The sequence below is a fragment of the Hyperolius riggenbachi genome, chromosome 11, assembly GCF_040937935.1.
Source record: "Hyperolius riggenbachi isolate aHypRig1 chromosome 11, aHypRig1.pri, whole genome shotgun sequence".
Classification (NCBI taxonomy): Eukaryota; Metazoa; Chordata; class Amphibia; order Anura; family Hyperoliidae; genus Hyperolius; species Hyperolius riggenbachi.
The window spans coordinates 5130886-5149341 of NC_090656.1; the positions used below are offsets into that span (position 1 = coordinate 5130886).

Here is an 18456-nt window from a genome sequence, read left to right on the forward strand (position 1 = left end):
CCAGCAGTGTTGTGGTGCGACAGCCTGCTAGATTGTCAGCTTCACCAGCTCTCGGCCAATACCAAATGGTTTTTGTGACAGGATTCACAGATCTGTGATCTGTACATGAGGTCTAATCATAGCCAACTGCAATCTATTACTTTCCCTTCTGTGCAGAGATCACTTATCTATACATCAGGTCTGATCACTGCTCTCGGTAATCCATTTCCTTCCTGTCGGCACTGAAATCACTGAACAGCCCTGGTGCTGCCTGCACTGTACAGATATGTGAGGAATGGTCTCATGCATAGGGATGTTCAGGCCTGGATTTACATCACAGGAGCCTATAGGCACAGATGTCCTGGCACCCTAGACTCCACCCTCCATGCATGCAGGCCTGGATTTACATCACAGGAGCCTATAGGCACAGATGTCCTGGCACCCTAGACTCCGCCCTCCATGCATGCAGGCCTGGATTTACATCACAGGAGCCTATAGGCACAGATGTCCTGGCACCCTAGACTCCGCCCTCCATGCATGCAGGCCTGGATTTACATCACAGGAGCCTATAGGCACAGATGTCCTGCCACCCTAGACTCCGCCCTCCATGCATACAGGCCCGGATTTACATCACAGGAGCCTCTAGGCACAGATCTCCTAGCACCCTAGACTCCGCCCTCCATGCATGCAGGCCTGGATTTACATCACAGGAGCCTATAGGCACAGATGTCCTGGCACCCTAGACTCCGCCCTCCATGCATGCAGGCCTGGATTTACATCACAGGAGCCTCTAGGCACAGATGTCCTGGCACCCTAGACTCCGCCCTCCATGCATGCAGGCCTGGATTTACATCACAGGAGCCTATAGGCACATATGTCCTGGCAGCCTAGACTCCGCCCTCCATGCATGCAGGCCTGGATTTACATCACAGGAGCCTATAGGCACAGATGTCTGGGCACCCTAGACTCCGCCCTCCATGCATGCAGGCCCGGATTTACATCACAGGAGCCTACAGGCACAGATGTCCTGGCACCCTAGACTCCGCCCTCCATACATGCAGGCCCAGATTTACATCACAGGAGCCTATAGGCACAGATGTCCTGGCACCCTAGACTCCGCCCTCCATGCATCCAGGCCCAGATTTACATCACAGGAGCCTATAGGCACATATGTCCTGGCACCTTAGACTCCGCCCTCCATACATGCAGGCCCAGATTTACCTCACAGGAGCCTATAGGCACAGATGTCCTGGCACCTCAGACTCCGCCCTCCATGCATGCAGGCCTGGATTTACATCACAGGAGCCTATAGGCACAGATGTCCTGGCACCCTAGACTCCGCCCTCCATGCATCCAGGCCCAGATTTACATCACAGGAGCCTATAGGCACATATGTCCTGGCACCTTAGACTCCGCCCTCCATGCATGCAGGCCCGGATTTACATCACAGGAGCCTATAGGCACAGATGTGCAGGCACCCTAGACTCCGCCCTCCATCAACCTACAAACCCCCACCGCACCGCAAGTGTGCTGGCTGTCCCAGCTGTCACTTCTCCCTTACCATTTACACTCTCATCAGGAATAATAGGGAAAGGGTAGCACTCAGGGAGGGGAGCCGCCTTTCCATCATCAGGCGCCTGTAGGCACGTGCCTACACTGCCTTATGGTGAATTCGACCCCGGTTGTTTGAGATTGAGTGAAACCATTTCTTGTGCCGTTAGCGTGCAACACTGGCAGTCCCGATCATCCCAGCCTGAATACGTGATACTCTGCTAGAAATTCTCCTTTACCTGGATCCAAACAGCAACACTAGTCCTACACTCATACAGTGGTCTGCGGGTAGAGATGGGGAAGCTGTCAACACCACAACCATGCTGGTGTATAGACGGCTGAAAAATCAGTGGAAGTACCAGGTGGGTGGCAACGCAAATGCTGAGGTCGGTGTTAATGGCAGAATCACATACACTCACTTCCTGTGTGGATGTGCTTACTGCACCATTTACGCTATAGTGTGAACCAGTACTTAGCGCCATGTGTGTTGCTGGGATAACTTCTGTCCCCCTGTGCCCACCTCTGTCCCCCTGTGCCTCCGGTGCCCACCTCTGTCCACCTGTGCCCACCTCTGTCCCCCTGTGCCCACCTCTGTCCCCCTGTGCCTCCGGGTATCCACCTCTGTCCCCCTGTGCCTCCGGGTATCCACCTCTGTCCCCCTGTGCCTCCGGGTATCCACCTCTGTCCCCCTGTGCCTCCGGGTATCCACCTCTGTCCCCCTGTGCCTCCGGGTATCCACCTCTGTCCCCCTGTGCCTCCGGGTATCCACCTCTGTCCCCCTGTGCCTCCGGGTATCCACCTCTGTCCCCCCTTCCCTCCTATATCCACCTTTGTGTCACCTCTGTCCCCCTGTGCCTCTAGTATCCACCTTTGCGTCACCTCTGTCCCCCTGTGCCTCCTGTATCCACCTTTGTGTCACCTCTGTCCCCCCTTCCCTCCTGTATCCACCTTTGTGTCACCTCTGTCCCCCCCTTCCCTCCTGTATCCACCTTTGTGTCACCTCTGTCCCCCCTTCCCTCCTGTATCCACCTTTGTGTCACCTCTGTCCCCCCTTCCCTCCTGTATCCACCTTTGTGTCACCTCTGTCCCCCCTTCCCTCCTGTATCCACCTTTGTGTCACCTCTGTCCCCCCTTCCCTCCTGTATCCACCTTTGTGTCACCTCTGTCCCCCCTTCCCTCCTGTATCCACCTTTGTGTCACCTCTGTCCCCCCCTTCCCTCCTGTATCCACCTTTGTGTCACCTCTGTCCCCCCTTCCCTCCTGTATCCACCTTTGTGTCACCTCTGTCCCCCCTTCCCTCCTGTATCCACCTTTGTGTCACCTCTGTCCCCCCTTCCCTCCTGTATCCACCTTTGTGTCACCTCTGTCCCCCCTTCCCTCCTGTATCCACCTTTGTGTCACCTCTGTCCCCCTGTGCCTCTAGTATCCACCTTTGTGTCACCTCTGTCCCCCCTTCCCTCCTGTATCCACCTTTGTGTCACCTCTGTCCCCCCTTCCCTCCTGTATCCACCTTTGTGTCACCTCTGTCGCCCCTTCCCTCCTGTATCCACCTTTGTGTCACCTCTGTCCCCCCTTCCCTCCTGTATCCACCTTTGTGTCACCTCTGTCCCCCTGTGCCTCTAGTATCCACCTTTGTGTCACCTCTGTCCCCCGTTCCATCCTGTATCCACCTTTGTGTCACCTCTGTCCCCCCTTCCCTCCTGTATCCACCTTTGTGTCACCTCTGTCCCCCCTTCCCTCCTGTATCCACCTTTGTGTCACCTCTGTCCCCCCTTCCCTCCTGTATCCACCTTTGTGTCACCTCTGTCCCCCCCTTCCCTGCTGTATCCACCTTTGTGTCACCTCTGTCCCCCCTTCCCTCCTGTATCCACCTTTGTGTCACCTCTGTCCCCCCTTCCCTGCTGTATCCACCTTTGTGTCACCTCTGTCCCCCCCTTCCCTCCTGTATCCACCTCTGCCCCCCTGTGCCCTCAGTGTACCACAACAAAATGTTTACATTTAATGCCGTTCATATTGGCAGGTCGTGAGTCGGGAGCTACCTGTAGTTTACTTTGAAAATTACTTTTTTTTTTAAGTGGGTGCGGGGGGGGGGGGGGGGGGGGGGTTATTTATTAGATTTTTTTTTAACAATCAAATACACTTTTTCTTTAGATGGTATTATACAATGTGCACCCACACAAGTGCTTTAGCAGAGAAGCTATCAGGGGATATCCGCCCGAGAGCAGCTACCTTTCATGTTGATGGCCTGCAGCATCTGTATTCGTGATCTGATCGATGGGATGGCGGGGGTGTCTGGCTTGACTTCCTGTTCCTTCATCCGCAGTAGTGAAGACCAGCTGGTCCGGACCGGCACCTCAGGGCCCCTGACCAGCACGGGGTCTCGGTTTTCTGTCTCTCCTTCCTCCTCTGACGCATTGAACCGCTTCTTCCTGGGCGACCCATTCTCCGTATCTGAGCCTGAGAGGAAACCAAACGGGAAGAATAATGGCACAAAACTACTTCATGTAGCTTAGAGATCGGCGTAAACATTCACCCAACCGCCATCTCTAAGCAACTCCTTCACTCCACTTCAACTGAAAAAGTTGCTTGAACTTGCAAAGAAAATTACTCTAGAACAGGCTTTCTCAACCAAGGTTCCCTGAGTACTCTGCAGGGGTTCCTTGACATTTCCCCCCATTGTGGGGGAAGTATGATAAAGCACATTATAATAAGGGGTACTGTAATACTAAAATGGGGGGCAGAATACTAATGAGCACATTAATAAAAAGCAATAGGATAAGGAGAGGCAGTGTAATAGGGGGCAGGGAAATAAACAGCCACATCTACTTTTTAAGACTAAGCCTCCTGCAAGATAAATGCCGGGGTTCCTCGAGATCCAAAAGTTGTTTGCGAGGTTCCATCAGGGTAAAAAGGTTGAGAAAGACTGCTCTAGAACTTGAGGACATCTCCCGGTAACTCACCTATTTTAAAGTTGGCTATAACAATACTTGGACGTAGATTTCAATCATCCCGCTGCACGCTTCCGCCGCTACGGCCGATAGCGTCACTCTCCCCGCAGTCTGAGACGGACAGGAGGCGATTTCATTGGTTCCTGACCCTGTGATCACTGTAAGCCAATCCCATTAGCTTACATTGATGGACAGTGTCAGGAACCAATGAAAGAGGCTTCTAACCTGCTTACAATACAGCTCAGCCATCGTAAGGACTGCAAAGAGAGGTGCCTGTGGGGATGGAGGAGTGGCGTGACCGGCGAGAGCAGTCGGTATGTGCAGCAATTTGTCAGGAGGCGCCGTTCTTTGGTACCAGCAGTCTCTGGTCCTTAATCTCCCTGGCGTTATGATTACCGGTATTTCCAGATTTAGGGTCTAAAAGCCGTGCAATTTTTTCATAAGCTAGACCTTAAAAGCAAGAAGAAAAACATACTACAGGGAGGTCTGCAGCAGTTCCTGCATGGAACTCACTCAGGCACGGGATTACCACCCTGTACTGAGGCTTTCCGTCCCGGGCCTCACTCGGGATTACCGCTAAGGAAGTTAAATGATACCCAAAGTGACATGTGACATGATGAGATAGACATGGGTATGTACATTGCCTAACATACAAATAACTATGCAGCGTTCCTTTTTTCTTTCTCTGCCTGAAAGAGTTAAATATCAGGTATGTAAGTGGCTGACTCAGTCCTGACTCAGACAGGAAGTGACTATAGTGTGACCCTCACTGATAAGAAAATCCCCTTTTTATCTCTTTCTTGCACTCAGAAGCCATTTTCTGCTAGGAAAGTGTTTTATAGTTGTAATTTCTTATCAGTGAGAGTCACACTGTAGTCACTTCCTGTCTGAGTCAGGACTGAGTCAGCCACTTACATACTTGATATTTAACTCTTTCAAACAGAGAAAGTAAAAAAAGGAACACAGCCTAGTTATTTGTGTGCTAGGCACTGTACATACACAAGTCTATCTCATCATGTCACGTCACTTTGGGTATTCTTTAAGTGGGCAGAGACTGCTGGTACGGAAGTGGTTAAAGGTGATAAATCTTTACAATGCCCACTTGAGGGCTCATTTACACTTGAGCGGGAATCACGCGATTCCCGCTGACCGCAAACCGCTAGCGGTTTTTAAAAACCGCTAGCCCATGTAACACTATGGCAGTGTTCTCACTGCCGCGATCGTGTCGTTTTGCGGTTACCGTTAACCGCAAATGTGTTACATGCAGCGGTTTGCCGGCGATTCAGGCACGATCGCGATTACCATGTATAGAACTGCTAATCGTAATCATTCCCAAAATGCTACTTCATCCAGTGATTTTTTTCGCCTTTAATACGGGAAAAAAAAAAATCACTCCCGCAAAACGCTAGTGGTAATCGCTAGCGTCTTGCAATTCTAGGTGTGAACGGGGCCTGAACGTACACAAAGCTTTAGAACACAAACACAACCGTCATATCTAGAAAGAGTACACAAACTGCAGGAGGGACGGGAAAAACTCACAAAGACGTTTGAGTGGCAGACGTTTAATGTCCATTTCCCGATGTGATGACCTGTTTGGGGGAGAGAAAGACAAATTATACGGGGCTAAGAAGGAAGAATCAATTAAAGGATTCCTGTAAGCACCCAGGGAAGAAAAAGTTAGCAAGTCACCCAAGAAGAGGGAAGGTTTTGGACCCCCTACAGCCTTCCAAGTCCTCTCTGTGTCCCCCCATTCCACTGAGGGTCAGAAGACGATCGGCTCTGTGCTGCGCAGTGCGGAGCCACTGGACTTCAGAAGCACTCAGAGATTTCTGCAGCATGCATCCGATTCCCATACAATGATTGATAGCCACACTTAGATCTCCCTGCAAACATTCCCGGAAACTACGTGGAAATCCGCATCCAGAAGAACGGATGCAGAATGCAACATGCAGGTGGGAATAGGCCCTAACTGCCCAGGACTCCGCAGCCCTGCTAACTGCTTAAAAGAGAACCCGAGGCGGGTTTTAAGAATCCTATTAGCACACAGAGGCTGGTTCTGCATATAATCATCAGCCTCTGTTACTATACTGTGCCCCCCAGGCCCCCCCCCCCCTGCGCTCTGGTGCTAGTGACACTTAGCGTGTCGCTAGCAGGCTGTTTACATGCAGACTGTCACTCTCCGCCACTCCCCACCTGCGTCCCTTCCCTCCAATCAGCTTACAGGAGGTGGGGAGGGGAGGGACGCAGGCAGGGAGCGGCGCTATAGAGGAGGCGGGGGAGCAGCGGAGAGTGACAGACTGCATGTAAACAGCCTGCTAGCGACACGCTGCGTGACGCTAGCACCTCGGTTTCTTTTGGGGGGGGGGGGACAGCAGAACGTGGGGGGGGGGGGGCACAGTATAGTAACAGAGGCTGGGCATTATATGCAGAAACAGCCTCTGTGTGCTAATAGGATTCTTAAAACCCACTGCGGGTTCTCTTTAAAAAAAAACTTTGCTTTCAGCAGAAGTGACATTTTCAGACAGGGAGAGGCAGGCTTGGGGCACTGTTCCCTCCCCATTGTGTCCTTCTCCATCCCCGCCAGTGTGCCTGTTCATTGTGACCCGGCAGCAGGTATGTAACGTGACTACATATCGGAAAATGTTCATGAACCTTCGACCGATATGTGTGCATAAATAGTATATGGACATATCTGTATATCTGTAGTACAGGTATAAAGACAAACAGAAAAAATGGTCTTGTGCACCTGTTAGCATAATCCAAGCAAGTCTATTTATTGCACACAAAAGTCGCACAGTGGTGTCCTTTACATGGAGCGAAAACAGCACAAAACACTTAAAGAGGAGCTGTTAGGTATAGGGTCTCAGAGAAAATAAACACATATATCAGTAGCTAAAGATTGGCTGTACTTACATTACATATGCATTTCACTGTCCACGTTTGGATTTCACAGAATTTGTATATAGTATATGCAGAGATAGATGCTCCTGACAGCTCATGGCAGGCTCCATGTTTGTGAAGCCAAATGTGTCGTCATGTCCTGCCTGCTTCTGATCACAGATACACTCGTTCTTGAACAACACGGTGTGCAGTGAATATTAATGAGCCATGTGGCTAGGAACAATAGCTGACTCCTGCAGTGTAGTCTGCCCGAGATTTATCAGTGCTGTGGCTAGGAACAATAGCTGACTCCTGCAGTGAAACTCTGCCCCGAGATTTATCAGTGCTAGCTCTGGACTGATTACACAAGCTGCTGTACCGTCTCATTAGCAGCCGAGGGGAGGGCCCCAGAATGCTTTGCAGTTTAGCTGCGGCTTGCGTCTTTATGGGTCTATAACAGACTTTAAGATAAGCACACATCAAAGGTAACTGAAATGTTTATCTTCACTAATGGCTTTTGAGCTTCCTTCTAAACTGTTTAACACAGGAGAATAGAGGTTTAAATTAGCTTCTGCAGCCTGACAGTTACTCTTTAAAAAAATGTTGCTGTACAGAAAAAAAAATCTTTAAAAACCAAAAGTCATCAATTCACCGCTAAATATGGCTGATTAGCAGGGTCGGAGGTCTTAAAGGACAGGTAAGAGGGATAGGGAGGCTGCCATTTTTATTTTCTTTTAAAGTGGACCCAAACCAAACATTTTTTTAATTCAAAATATTTAGTTGCACCACTCTGACACATACAAAGATAAATAAACACTCCTTCAAACCTATGAGCATTTCAGTGCATGCTTTTCACCCTTCTCTTATCATTACTAGGGTTATACTGGGGGCAGCCATTAGCAATTCCTCCATTACCGGACACCTCCTACTCCACCAGCCTGCCGGATTCTGTCCTGGCAATATGAAAGGAAGGGAGAGGTTTCTCCAATAAATGTAAAATATTTTATATTTGTCATCATGCAGCTGAAAAAAGGCTGCTATTTATTATTATAATTTAGAAAATAGATTTTATTTCTGAAATCTTGTATTTTTAGTTTGGGTCCACTTTAAGCAATACTAGTTCCCTGGCATCCTGCTCATCCTCTGCCTCTAATACTTTTAGCTATAGCCCCTGAACAAGCATGCAGCAGATCAGGCGATTCTGACACCACTGCAGCCACCTAGATCAGCAGGGCTGCCAGGCAACTGGTATTGTTTAATAGGGAATAAATATGGCAGCCTCCATATTCTTCTCACTACAGTTGTCCTTTAATGACTCAAAGCGTCCCTGCAGTCAAGGAAGCACTACCTAAGTCACTCATGCATTCGTCTCAACCAAACAAATATCCAGCAGCTGCCTCCCTCTAACAGGCATAAGTCCATATATATGCTGTTAAACATGTATGCATAGATAGATGGCTGGCCGAGTGACAAAACACTTCCTCCATATCCACAATTACATGGCAGAATGTTAGTTCTTCAGCAAGGCAGAAACATGCAGCGGGTTAGGGTGTGGCAAACTTCCATGCAGTAATATGATTGGTTGTAAAGGCAGCCATACACTCATAGATTTGCAGCAGATTCAACCATCAGATAGATTTCTGTCAGATGCCTGTCAAGTCGAATCTTACAAGAATCTGATAAGTGCCACACACTAGGAACAGATTTCCAATAGATTTCAGAATGAAATCTATTGGAAATCGATCTAAATGCATTATTGGACCATTAGATCCAATGCAACTCTATAGCTGGCCATACACTGGCCCGATTTGCCGCCGTTTCGACAGCAGATTCGATCACTGGGATCGAATCTGCTGCCAATCGTTCGCGCTACACGCCGAATTTTGATCCATTTTGTCCGATCCCGTTGATCGCTCCGTGCGGAAGATTACCGTTGATCGCCCGCGGGTAGGGAGCGCGTCGCTAGCGGCGTTCGAGTACCCGACGACCGACGCAATAGAGCCGCATACATTACCTGCTCCGCCAGCACGACTACCCCCGGTCACCGCTGCTCCGTGTCCGCACTGGTCTAGTCTCCGGCATGCTTCAGTTCCTCCTGCCCGGGAGGAAGTTTAAACAGTAGAGGGCGCTCTACTGTTTAAACTTCCTGCCGGGCAGGAAGAAGTAAAGCATGCCGGACCTGGAGACCAGAGCGGAGAAGACAGCGGAGACCTGGGGACTGGAGTCGCGCCGGCGGAGCAGGTAATGTATGCGTGTATGCGGGCGGGGGGAGCGGCGGCAGCACCACCACCACAGATTGTGAACGGTTCCAGGCTGAAATCGGTTCACAATCTGTTTGCAGTAAAGGTAGCCATACGATCCCTCTCTGATCAGATTCAATCAGAGAGGGATCTATCTGTTGGTCGAATCTGATGACAAATCAACCAGTGTATGGCCACCTTTAGGGCCATAGATTTTACATCCTGTCAAATAGATAAAATTGTCTGCAAATCGATCGATTTGATTTCTGATAAATCGATTGATCGATGGCTGAAATTGACCAGTGTATGGGACCCTTAAAGAGACTCCGTAACAAAAATTGCATCCTGTTTTTTATCATCCTACAAGTTCCAAAAGCTATTCTAATGTGTTCTGGCTTACTGCAGCACGTTCTACTATCACCATCTCTGTAATAAATCAACTTATCTCTCTCTTGTCAGACTTGTCAGCCTGTGTCTGGAAGGCTGCCAAGTTCTTCAGTGTTGTGGTTCTGTGATGCATCTCCCCCCTCCTGGCCCCTCTATGCACACTGCCTGTGTGTTATTTAGATTAGGGCAGCTTCTCTCTTCTCTCTTATCTTTTACAAGCTGGATAAATCATCCTCTGAGCTGGCTGGGCTTTCACATACTGAGGAATTACATACAGGAAGAGCTGTCTGCACTCTGCATTAAGAAACAGCCTGACACTTCAGTGGAAGATAGCTGCAGGGGGAAAGAAAAACACAAATGATCTCTTGAGATTAAAAAGGAAGGCTGTATACAGCCTGCTTGTGTATGAAATTTATTTTCTATGTGTGGACATTCTGTACATCAACCTACTTCCTGTTTTGGTGGCCATTTTGTTTGTTTATAAACAAACTTTTTAAAACTGTTTTTAACCACTTTTAATGCGGCGAGGAGCGGCAAAATTGTGACAGAGGGTAATAGGAGATGTCCCCTAACGCACTGGTATGTTTACTTTTGTGCGATTTTAACAATACAGATTCTCTTTAAGTATACTTGTGGCAGTCCAGATAGCAGAGATCTCCATTAGCATATGCTCCGCTTTGCTCCCCTATGCGTTACAGCAGCTAATCAACCACTACGCTGTGAGCTCCAACACAGAGTCTCAACACCTGAGCGGGGATGAGCAGGGTAACCGACACACTCATAGTTTACTGCGGTATGTAACGTGACTACGTACAGGCCGCAAGGTCACAGGGGAGCAGATAGCCAGGGGCCATGTGATCCTCTGCGGCAGCTGGCCCAAGCGTAGCTCGGGGTTACCGCCAGGGAGGTTAAACACTAAAATGCAATCTGGATTACACCAATTCCAAACAAGGAGATCTGCATTAATTCAGAAAAAAATGAGCCATTTATCATCGTTAAGTACCAAGCACAGATACCTAATACATTCCTTGTACGAATCCTTGGAATTTCAGAGCTAGTTACATCCATGACTGTAGTCTAGTCAGCAAAGCAAAGGAGTGTGCCCAGGTGCAGCTATGGACAGCCTATACCTTATTGAGTATTTCTGTTCGCTTCCTATCCACCAGCCTAGTCTAGGCCAACATCAGAATCCCCAGGATTCAAGATGAAAGGAGTGCATTTCAGAGGTCTCAGTTATATAGGTCTTAAAGAGAATCTGTATTGTTAAAATCGCACAAAAGTAAACATACCAGTGCGTTAGGGGACATCTCCTATTACCCTCTGTCACAATTTTGCCCCTCCTCGCCGCATTAAAAGTGGTCAAAAACAGTTTTAAAAAGTTTGTTTATAAACAAACAAAATGGCCACCAAAACAGGAAGTAGGTTGATGTACAGCATGTCCACACATAGAAAATACATCCATACACAAGCAGGCTGTATACAGCATTCCTTTGGAATCTCAAGAGATCATTTGTGTGTTTCTTTCCCTCTGCAGCTATCATCCACTGAAGTGTCAGGCTGTTTCTTCCTGCAGAGTGCAGACAGCTCTGCCTGTATGTAATTCCTCAGTATGTGAAAGCCCAGCCAGCTCAGAGGAGGATTTATCCAGCTTGTAAAAGATAAGAGAGAAGAGAGAAGCTGCCCTAATCTAAATAACACACAGGCAGTGTGCAGAGAGGGGCCTGGAGGGGGGAGATGCATCACAGAACCACAACACTGAAGAACTTGGCAGCCTTCCAGACACAGGCTGACAAGTCTGACAAGAGAGAGATAAGTTGATTTACTACAGAAATGGTGATAGTAGAACGTGCTGCAGTAAGCCAGAACACATTAGAATAGCTTTTGGAACTTGTAGGATGATAAAAAAACAGAACACAAAAGAGTTTGTCAGCACCCCAAGTAATAATGACTGCGTGTGCTGGGGTAGAGCATGTATACATAGTACTAAAGAGAAAAGATACCCCTATACACAGCACCACTGCAGACCATATGTATCAATCAAAAAAATATTTTTATTACAAGCTTTGCAAACACATATCAATGATACACAAACATTTAAAAACATCTAAAAACAGCATAATATTGTATTTCCAGCCATATTCAACATAATGGGCCTGCTAGATATAATAATCTATTAGGTTCAGTCTCAGTGGATGTATAACCTGTAACCACTGGGGGCTCAGAGAATGAGCCCCCTCGTGGATGAACCCGGGTTCAGTAAGAATTATAAAGTGCAAAAAATTGGAACCATGAAAGTGCATATAGTGCTACACAAAAACAATCATTCAACATATGCAATAACTGTGCAACCTATCAGACTAAAAGTGCAGTTTGAATACAGTCAGAGTCACTAATGACCAAGTGGAAGCAGCCTATTAGGATCTGCAAAGAAGTGAATAAGTAAAAGATACTTAGCCGGGTATGAAAAGAAAGGCAAGCCTGCATGCAGCCAGTTAGAATAACGCGATGAGTTACAACTCAGTACTGTGAATTGGCACATAGAATTGTATGGGCAGTGAGCTGACATGCAGAATTATTCTGCAACGCAACTGAACACTGAACTAGACAGGAGAAAAGAAGAGGGACAGGTGTCGGCACTGCTGTATTCCTTTTAATCCATAGTGAGGCACATCAAATACAGTACTCGTGAAAGTGAATAATTGTAGAACATACTGGTGCTTGGAGTGATGTGGGTAGCAGTGGGTGCTGGGTACTGTTAGCCTGACAGCCGTATACAGCAGTGCAGACACCTGCCCCTCTTTTCTCCTGTGCAGTTCTGTTATGGTCAGAGCACACAGTCACACCTGAGTGAGTGAAGCGAAGTGGTTTTTGCCAAACTCCCGCTCATATTAATTGGTACTTGCCGCAGTGCCAACCACCCCTTTTCCTTGTCCATTCATTTGCACTGTGAACTTGCCCTTAGTGATGGTGAACCTATGGCACGCGGAGCCGTCTCTGTGGGCAGGCGTGCTGTGTTCATCACCACTGCTGAGCCGGAAAGGCCGCTTGTCGCAAGGCTACCGCCTGGTCCTTGCTGTGCTTCCGGTGCCATCCCCACCGCCGCTGCCCGAACCCCACTCTCTCAATCACAGTAATAGACCTCAGAACCCGGGGCAACAGCGGAGCCAGAGAGGTACACGCTACCCCTGTCTGGTGCAAATGCGAAAGTGACATCATTAGTCACTTCCTGGACTACGCTGGGCGCGGGCAGCTTGTGCGCTCTCTCTGGCTTTGCTGTTGCCACAAATTCTGAAGACTATTACTGTGACTGAGAGTGGGGCTCAGGCAGTGGCACTGGGAGCACAGTAAGAACCGGGCGGTCGCCGCAGATCTGTGGTCAGTAATAGCACCCCCTGCCCCAGCCTACACCCTGCACCCAGTCTGCACCTTGCCCCAGCACCTTTCCCCAGCCAGCAGCACCCTACCCCACCCAGCACTTTGCACCATTCCCAAGCCTGCACCTTACAACCTGCCACAGCCAGCAGCACCCTACCCCAGCCTGCACCTTGCTCCCTAGCCAGCACCCACCAGCACTCAGCCTGCACCTCGCAACCTGCTCCAGCTAGCACCCTGCCCTCACCCAGCCCCCCACCATCCAGGCCAGCATCACCACCAGCCAGGCCTCAACAGACACAGGACTGTGGTAGAGATTAAAGTCTAATCAGACTGTGAGCTCCTCTGAGGACATTCAGTGACAAGACTAAACATATACACACTGTAAAGCGCAGCAGAAGATGTCAGCACTATATATAGCAAATACTAAATAATATATGTATTTATTATGGGGGGGGGGTTGTAGAGAGAAAAACCTGAACATGTGGATATTGGGGGGAGAGGAGTACATGTGGATATTGAGGGGGGAGGGATGTACATGTGTATATTGGGGGGAGATGTACATGTGGCTATTGGGGGGAGAGGCATACATGTGGATATTGACAGGAGAGGAGTACATGTGGATATGGGGGGAGAGGCGTACCTGTGGATGTTGGGGGGGGGGGGGGGGAGAGGCGTACATGTGGATATTGGGGGGGGGGGGAGGCATACATGTGGATATTGGGGAGGGGGGGGGGGAGGTGTACATGTACATGTGGATATTGGGGTAGCATGGTGGCGTAGTGGTCAGCGCTCTCGCCTTATGGCGCTGGGTCCCTGGTTTAAATCCCAGCCAGGTCAACATCTGCAAGGAGTTTGTATGTTCTCCCCGTGTCTGTGTGGGTTTCCTCCGGGCACTCCGGTTTCCTCCCACATCCCCAAAACATCCAGATAAGTTAATTGGCTTCCCCCTAAATTGGCCCTAGACTACAATACATACACAACATGATACATAGATAGACATATGACTATGGGAGGGACTAGATTGTGAGCCCCTCTGAAGGTCAGTTAAGTGACAAGACAATATACTCTGTACAGCGCTGCGGAAGATGTTGGCGCTATACAAATACTTAAATAATTGTGGGAGAGGTGTGCACAGAAGAAAGATGGAGCAGGTGTATTAATACAGGAGGACTCATGGGGTATAAATCCTGAATTGAGTATATTTCTATAGCAATGATCAGGGTGTATACAGGGGGAGTGTGGAGGAGACATGTTGCAGTCTATTCACATTATTGATCAGATATATTATACAAGATATAATATGGGGCTGGATACACAGGTAATGCAGGTAAATGGGGCGTAGCCTTGCTGCAGCACACACACATTATACATGCATGAGACATATACAGTAATACACAATATATGGGGGCGGGGCTGTATACAAGCATGATATGATATATACAGGTTCTGGGGGGAGGGGGCACCCGGGGGTCTCACCTGCTCCCGTCACTCCGACTCCAGTGACTTTCCCACCAGTTCAATCTCCGCGCCTAACTGAAGAATGCGGCAGTCCGGGCACTAGAGCAGAGCCGGCCATTTGCCCGAAGCCTCGCCCCTTTACCACGTCTGCGCTGCGGCCGCCATGCTGGAGACCAGGGGACGCTGGGCCTCTGCTGTCCAGCCGGGTGCGGAGCTGATTGGCTGGCGGGGGCGTGACGGCGGCGAATCGGAGCGCTGCGCTGATGGCCCGGCACGCTGTGATTGGTGGAGGCTGAGAGAGGGCGGGATTTTCGCGTTTTACCCTCAGGTGACGTTCCATAGTCTGCGCATGCGCAAGAAGAGATTGGCCTGTCACTGTGCAGCTGGAAGCTCGTGGGGTGAAAATGTTTGCAACAATGTAACATTTGGTTACCAGTTGCATTAATTTATAGCTAAAGCTATCAGAAATTGCAACCTAAGCATTGATTCAAGCTGTTCTTATCAGAAAATGCAACCCGACCTAACCCAAGCCTCAGGCTAGGTGCACACATAGCAGAGGACATTTTTGCCGCTAAATAGGGCCCGTTTCTACTGGTGCAGATTCCGCGCCAAATCAGTAGAGTTTCCCAGCAGGGCAAACTGCGCGGGGAAACGCTGCCATAGGGAACAATGGCATCACCGGCCGAATCGCTTGCGCTAACGCCCGGGTGCGACTCCCATAGCCGTGCCATTCGTCTCAGTATCCACACACCAGGGAGTGACGCCGCGCGTCTAGCAGACGCGTGCGTCACTAGTGGAAACGCATACCACCCAACTTTTTGAGATAAGAAAGAGGGACACTTAAGCCATGCCCCTGCCACACCCTTAATCACACCCCAAACACAACCCTAGTCACGCATACCATAAAGATTTCATAAGAAAAATATCTTATTTTATAATTCAAATCACACTGGTCCTTTCTATCCTGGTTCATTTTCCATCATACTAACACTTGAAAATAAGAAATATATTAATTTAGAGGATGGGAATAAAGTTTAGAGTCAGTTAAACACATTTTTTCAGTAGATAAAATACATATATTTGCATATATCTGTACATCAGTCCTGAAAGAGGGACAAATGAGGGAGAAAGTGGGACAGGGCTCCCAAAGAGGGACTGTCCCTCTAAAAGAGGGACAGTTGGGAGCTATGGAAATGGGCCCTGATGGAAGTCTATGGGCCGCAGGAAAAAACGCATATAAAAATGCATATGCATTTTTAAACCTGCATTTTTAAAAACGCTGCTTTTGTTGCATAATATTCATAAACGCAGCAAAAACGCACATAATGAAAGTCAATGGAAACGCAATAGTATGCGTTTTCCATGCGTTTTATATGAGTTTTTCTTTGTTTGCTGTATTTCCACTTCCTGTTGTCTTCCTAGTGATTTGCATAAATGGAAATATAAAAACGCATGAAAAATGCATCGCAAATTCAGTTAAAACGCACACAGCATTACCATAAAACATGACATAAACCGCAGCCTTTCTCGTTATGCTATGTGTGCTCCCAGCCTCACACAGAACCCTCCTCTACTGGGCAACTAATAACTCAGATGCTGTATATGTGCCCATCAATGATATACTTGTTTTTTGTACAATCTTTTCTGTGTTAACGTGCGTACACACTTGTGATGGATGTCGCCCACCAGAGATCGGAGACCGATCCCCTTGTATGACATCACTGGGCCGGGCTGTACGGACATGAAGTCAGCTGTGTAGCTGATAAAGCGTTCTGTTGCTCCGCAGGGGGCGGAGTGATGATGGAGTGGCGCGTTTGTGACGTCATTGAGCAGTGGGATCAAAGTAATCGGCTGTCGTTCAGGTGAATTGATCCGCCGACGTCTTCTGTACACACGCCGGATTATTGTCTGAGACATTCGTTATTGGCCACCTCAGCTAATTTTAGTTAAGCGTATGTCCGAGCCTTAACTCCTGGCATGCATCCAAGATAAACTTTTACTCATTGCATAATTGTGTTCCTTTCCTATTGTTTATAGGGCATTCCTCAAGCCAAAGACTTTTTTTTTTTTTGTTTTAATACTCTTATTCCCTATAAACTAAACAAGCTTCGCCCACAGCTCCTTTTGTGTCCTGGCACTGTAGCAAGGGCTTATGGGAGCTCAGTCTGGGCAGGAGGAGGTTACTAGCCATTGATTTCAGAGGCAGGAGGGAGGAGGAGAGGGGACTGAATTTACACACAGGCAAGCTGATAGCATCTCCAGCCCTCAGCCTGTGACAATGTGATTGTCTTACAGTGATGACAGCCTCAGGAGCCAATGAAATTGTCTCCTGACCTGCTCACACAGCTCTGCTGTCATAGTGACGGCAGATAGAGGTGCCTGCGGCAATGGGGGATGATTGAAATCTACGCCCTGCCAGGAATAACAGGTTCCAAACACGGCGTAGATTTCAATCATCGCGGTCTGGAAGTGGTTAATATGAGGGACTACCTAAATATTCATTAAAATGATATTATTATTTATTTATAAAGCGCCAACATATTCCGTGGCGCTGTACAATATAAGAAAACAAACAAGGGATACATAATGATACAGACAATGATATACATCAAATATGAACACTGATACAAGATACAGCACTGCTGATTACAATTTGATTTTACATGATGACTAAAATGCAATTAAATTAATAACAGTCCATGACACAAAAGGGTGAGAGCCCTGCCCTTGCGAGCTTACAATCTAAAGGAATGGGGTGGAAACAAGAGGTGGGGATGTATACAGTATATGTACAGGCAGTGCGTAATTAGGTTATTTAGTGGGTGCATGGCCTAAGCTAGAGAATATGCTTGTTGGAAAAGGTGGGTTTTGAGGGATTGTTTAAAGATTTCAAAGGTGGGAGAGTGGCGGATGTGTTGTGGAAGGGCATTCCAGAGGAGGGGTGAGGCACGTGAGAAGTCTTGTACACGTGAATGTGAGGAGGTAATTGTAGAAGAGGATAGAAGAAGCTTGTGTGCAGATCTGAGATTGCGGTTGGGTTGGTATCTGGAGACTAGTGAGGAGATGTACAGGGGAGAGAGATTGTGGAGAGCTTTGTAGGTTATGGTTAAGAGTTTGAACTGAATCCTCTCATTAATTGGTAGCCAGTGAAGTGCTTGGCAGAGAGGAGCAGCAGAGGAAGAGCGAGAGGAGAGATGAATGAGTCGAGCAGCAGAGTTCAGTACAGAATTGAGCGGTGTTAGTCGGTTAGTTGGAAGTCCACCAAGCAATATATTGCAATAGTCCAATCGAGATATAATAAGAGCATGTACTAACATTTTGGTTGTGTCATGGGAGAGAAAAGGTCGGATACGTGCTATGTTTTTCAGTTGGAAATGGCAGGAGCTGGTTAGGGAGTTAATGTGAGGAGTAAATGAGAGAGAAGAATCAAATATTACCCCCAAGCACCGTGCTTTGGGAACTGATGTTATAGACGTGCTGTTAACATTTATTGTAAGATCAGGCAAAGGGGTGGACAGGGATGGTGGAAAGACTATTAGTTCAGTTTTATTCATATTAAGTTTTAAGAAGCGAGAGGACATGAAAGAGGAAATAGCGGACAGGCAGTCGGGAACCCATGTGAGGAGGGAGTTAAGGTC

General features: G+C 48.2%; 2 protein-coding genes across 4 annotated transcripts in view; one reads left to right on the forward strand and one right to left on the reverse strand.

The window, feature by feature from the left end:
* The window catches only part of LOC137538930 (anillin-like), a 93436-nt gene extending 78464 nt beyond the window's left edge, over positions 1 to 14972 (reverse strand). The window contains exons 1-3 of one of the 2 annotated variants that reach the window (XM_068261364.1): positions 14837 to 14972; positions 6018 to 6067; positions 3760 to 3987 (exon numbers count right to left, since the gene is read on the reverse strand). In XM_068261364.1, coding sequence (XP_068117465.1) covers positions 3760 to 3987; positions 6018 to 6051 — 262 coding nt within the window. In that variant the 5' untranslated portion in view covers positions 6052 to 6067; positions 14837 to 14972. The remainder of the gene's footprint in view (positions 1 to 3759; positions 3988 to 6017; positions 6068 to 14836) is intronic. The other variant, XM_068261365.1, reaches the window with a different exon arrangement.
* The window catches only part of LDHD (lactate dehydrogenase D), a 324776-nt gene that overhangs the window by 147364 nt on the left and 158956 nt on the right, over positions 1 to 18456 (forward strand). The gene's annotated exons all lie outside the window — the stretch shown is intronic.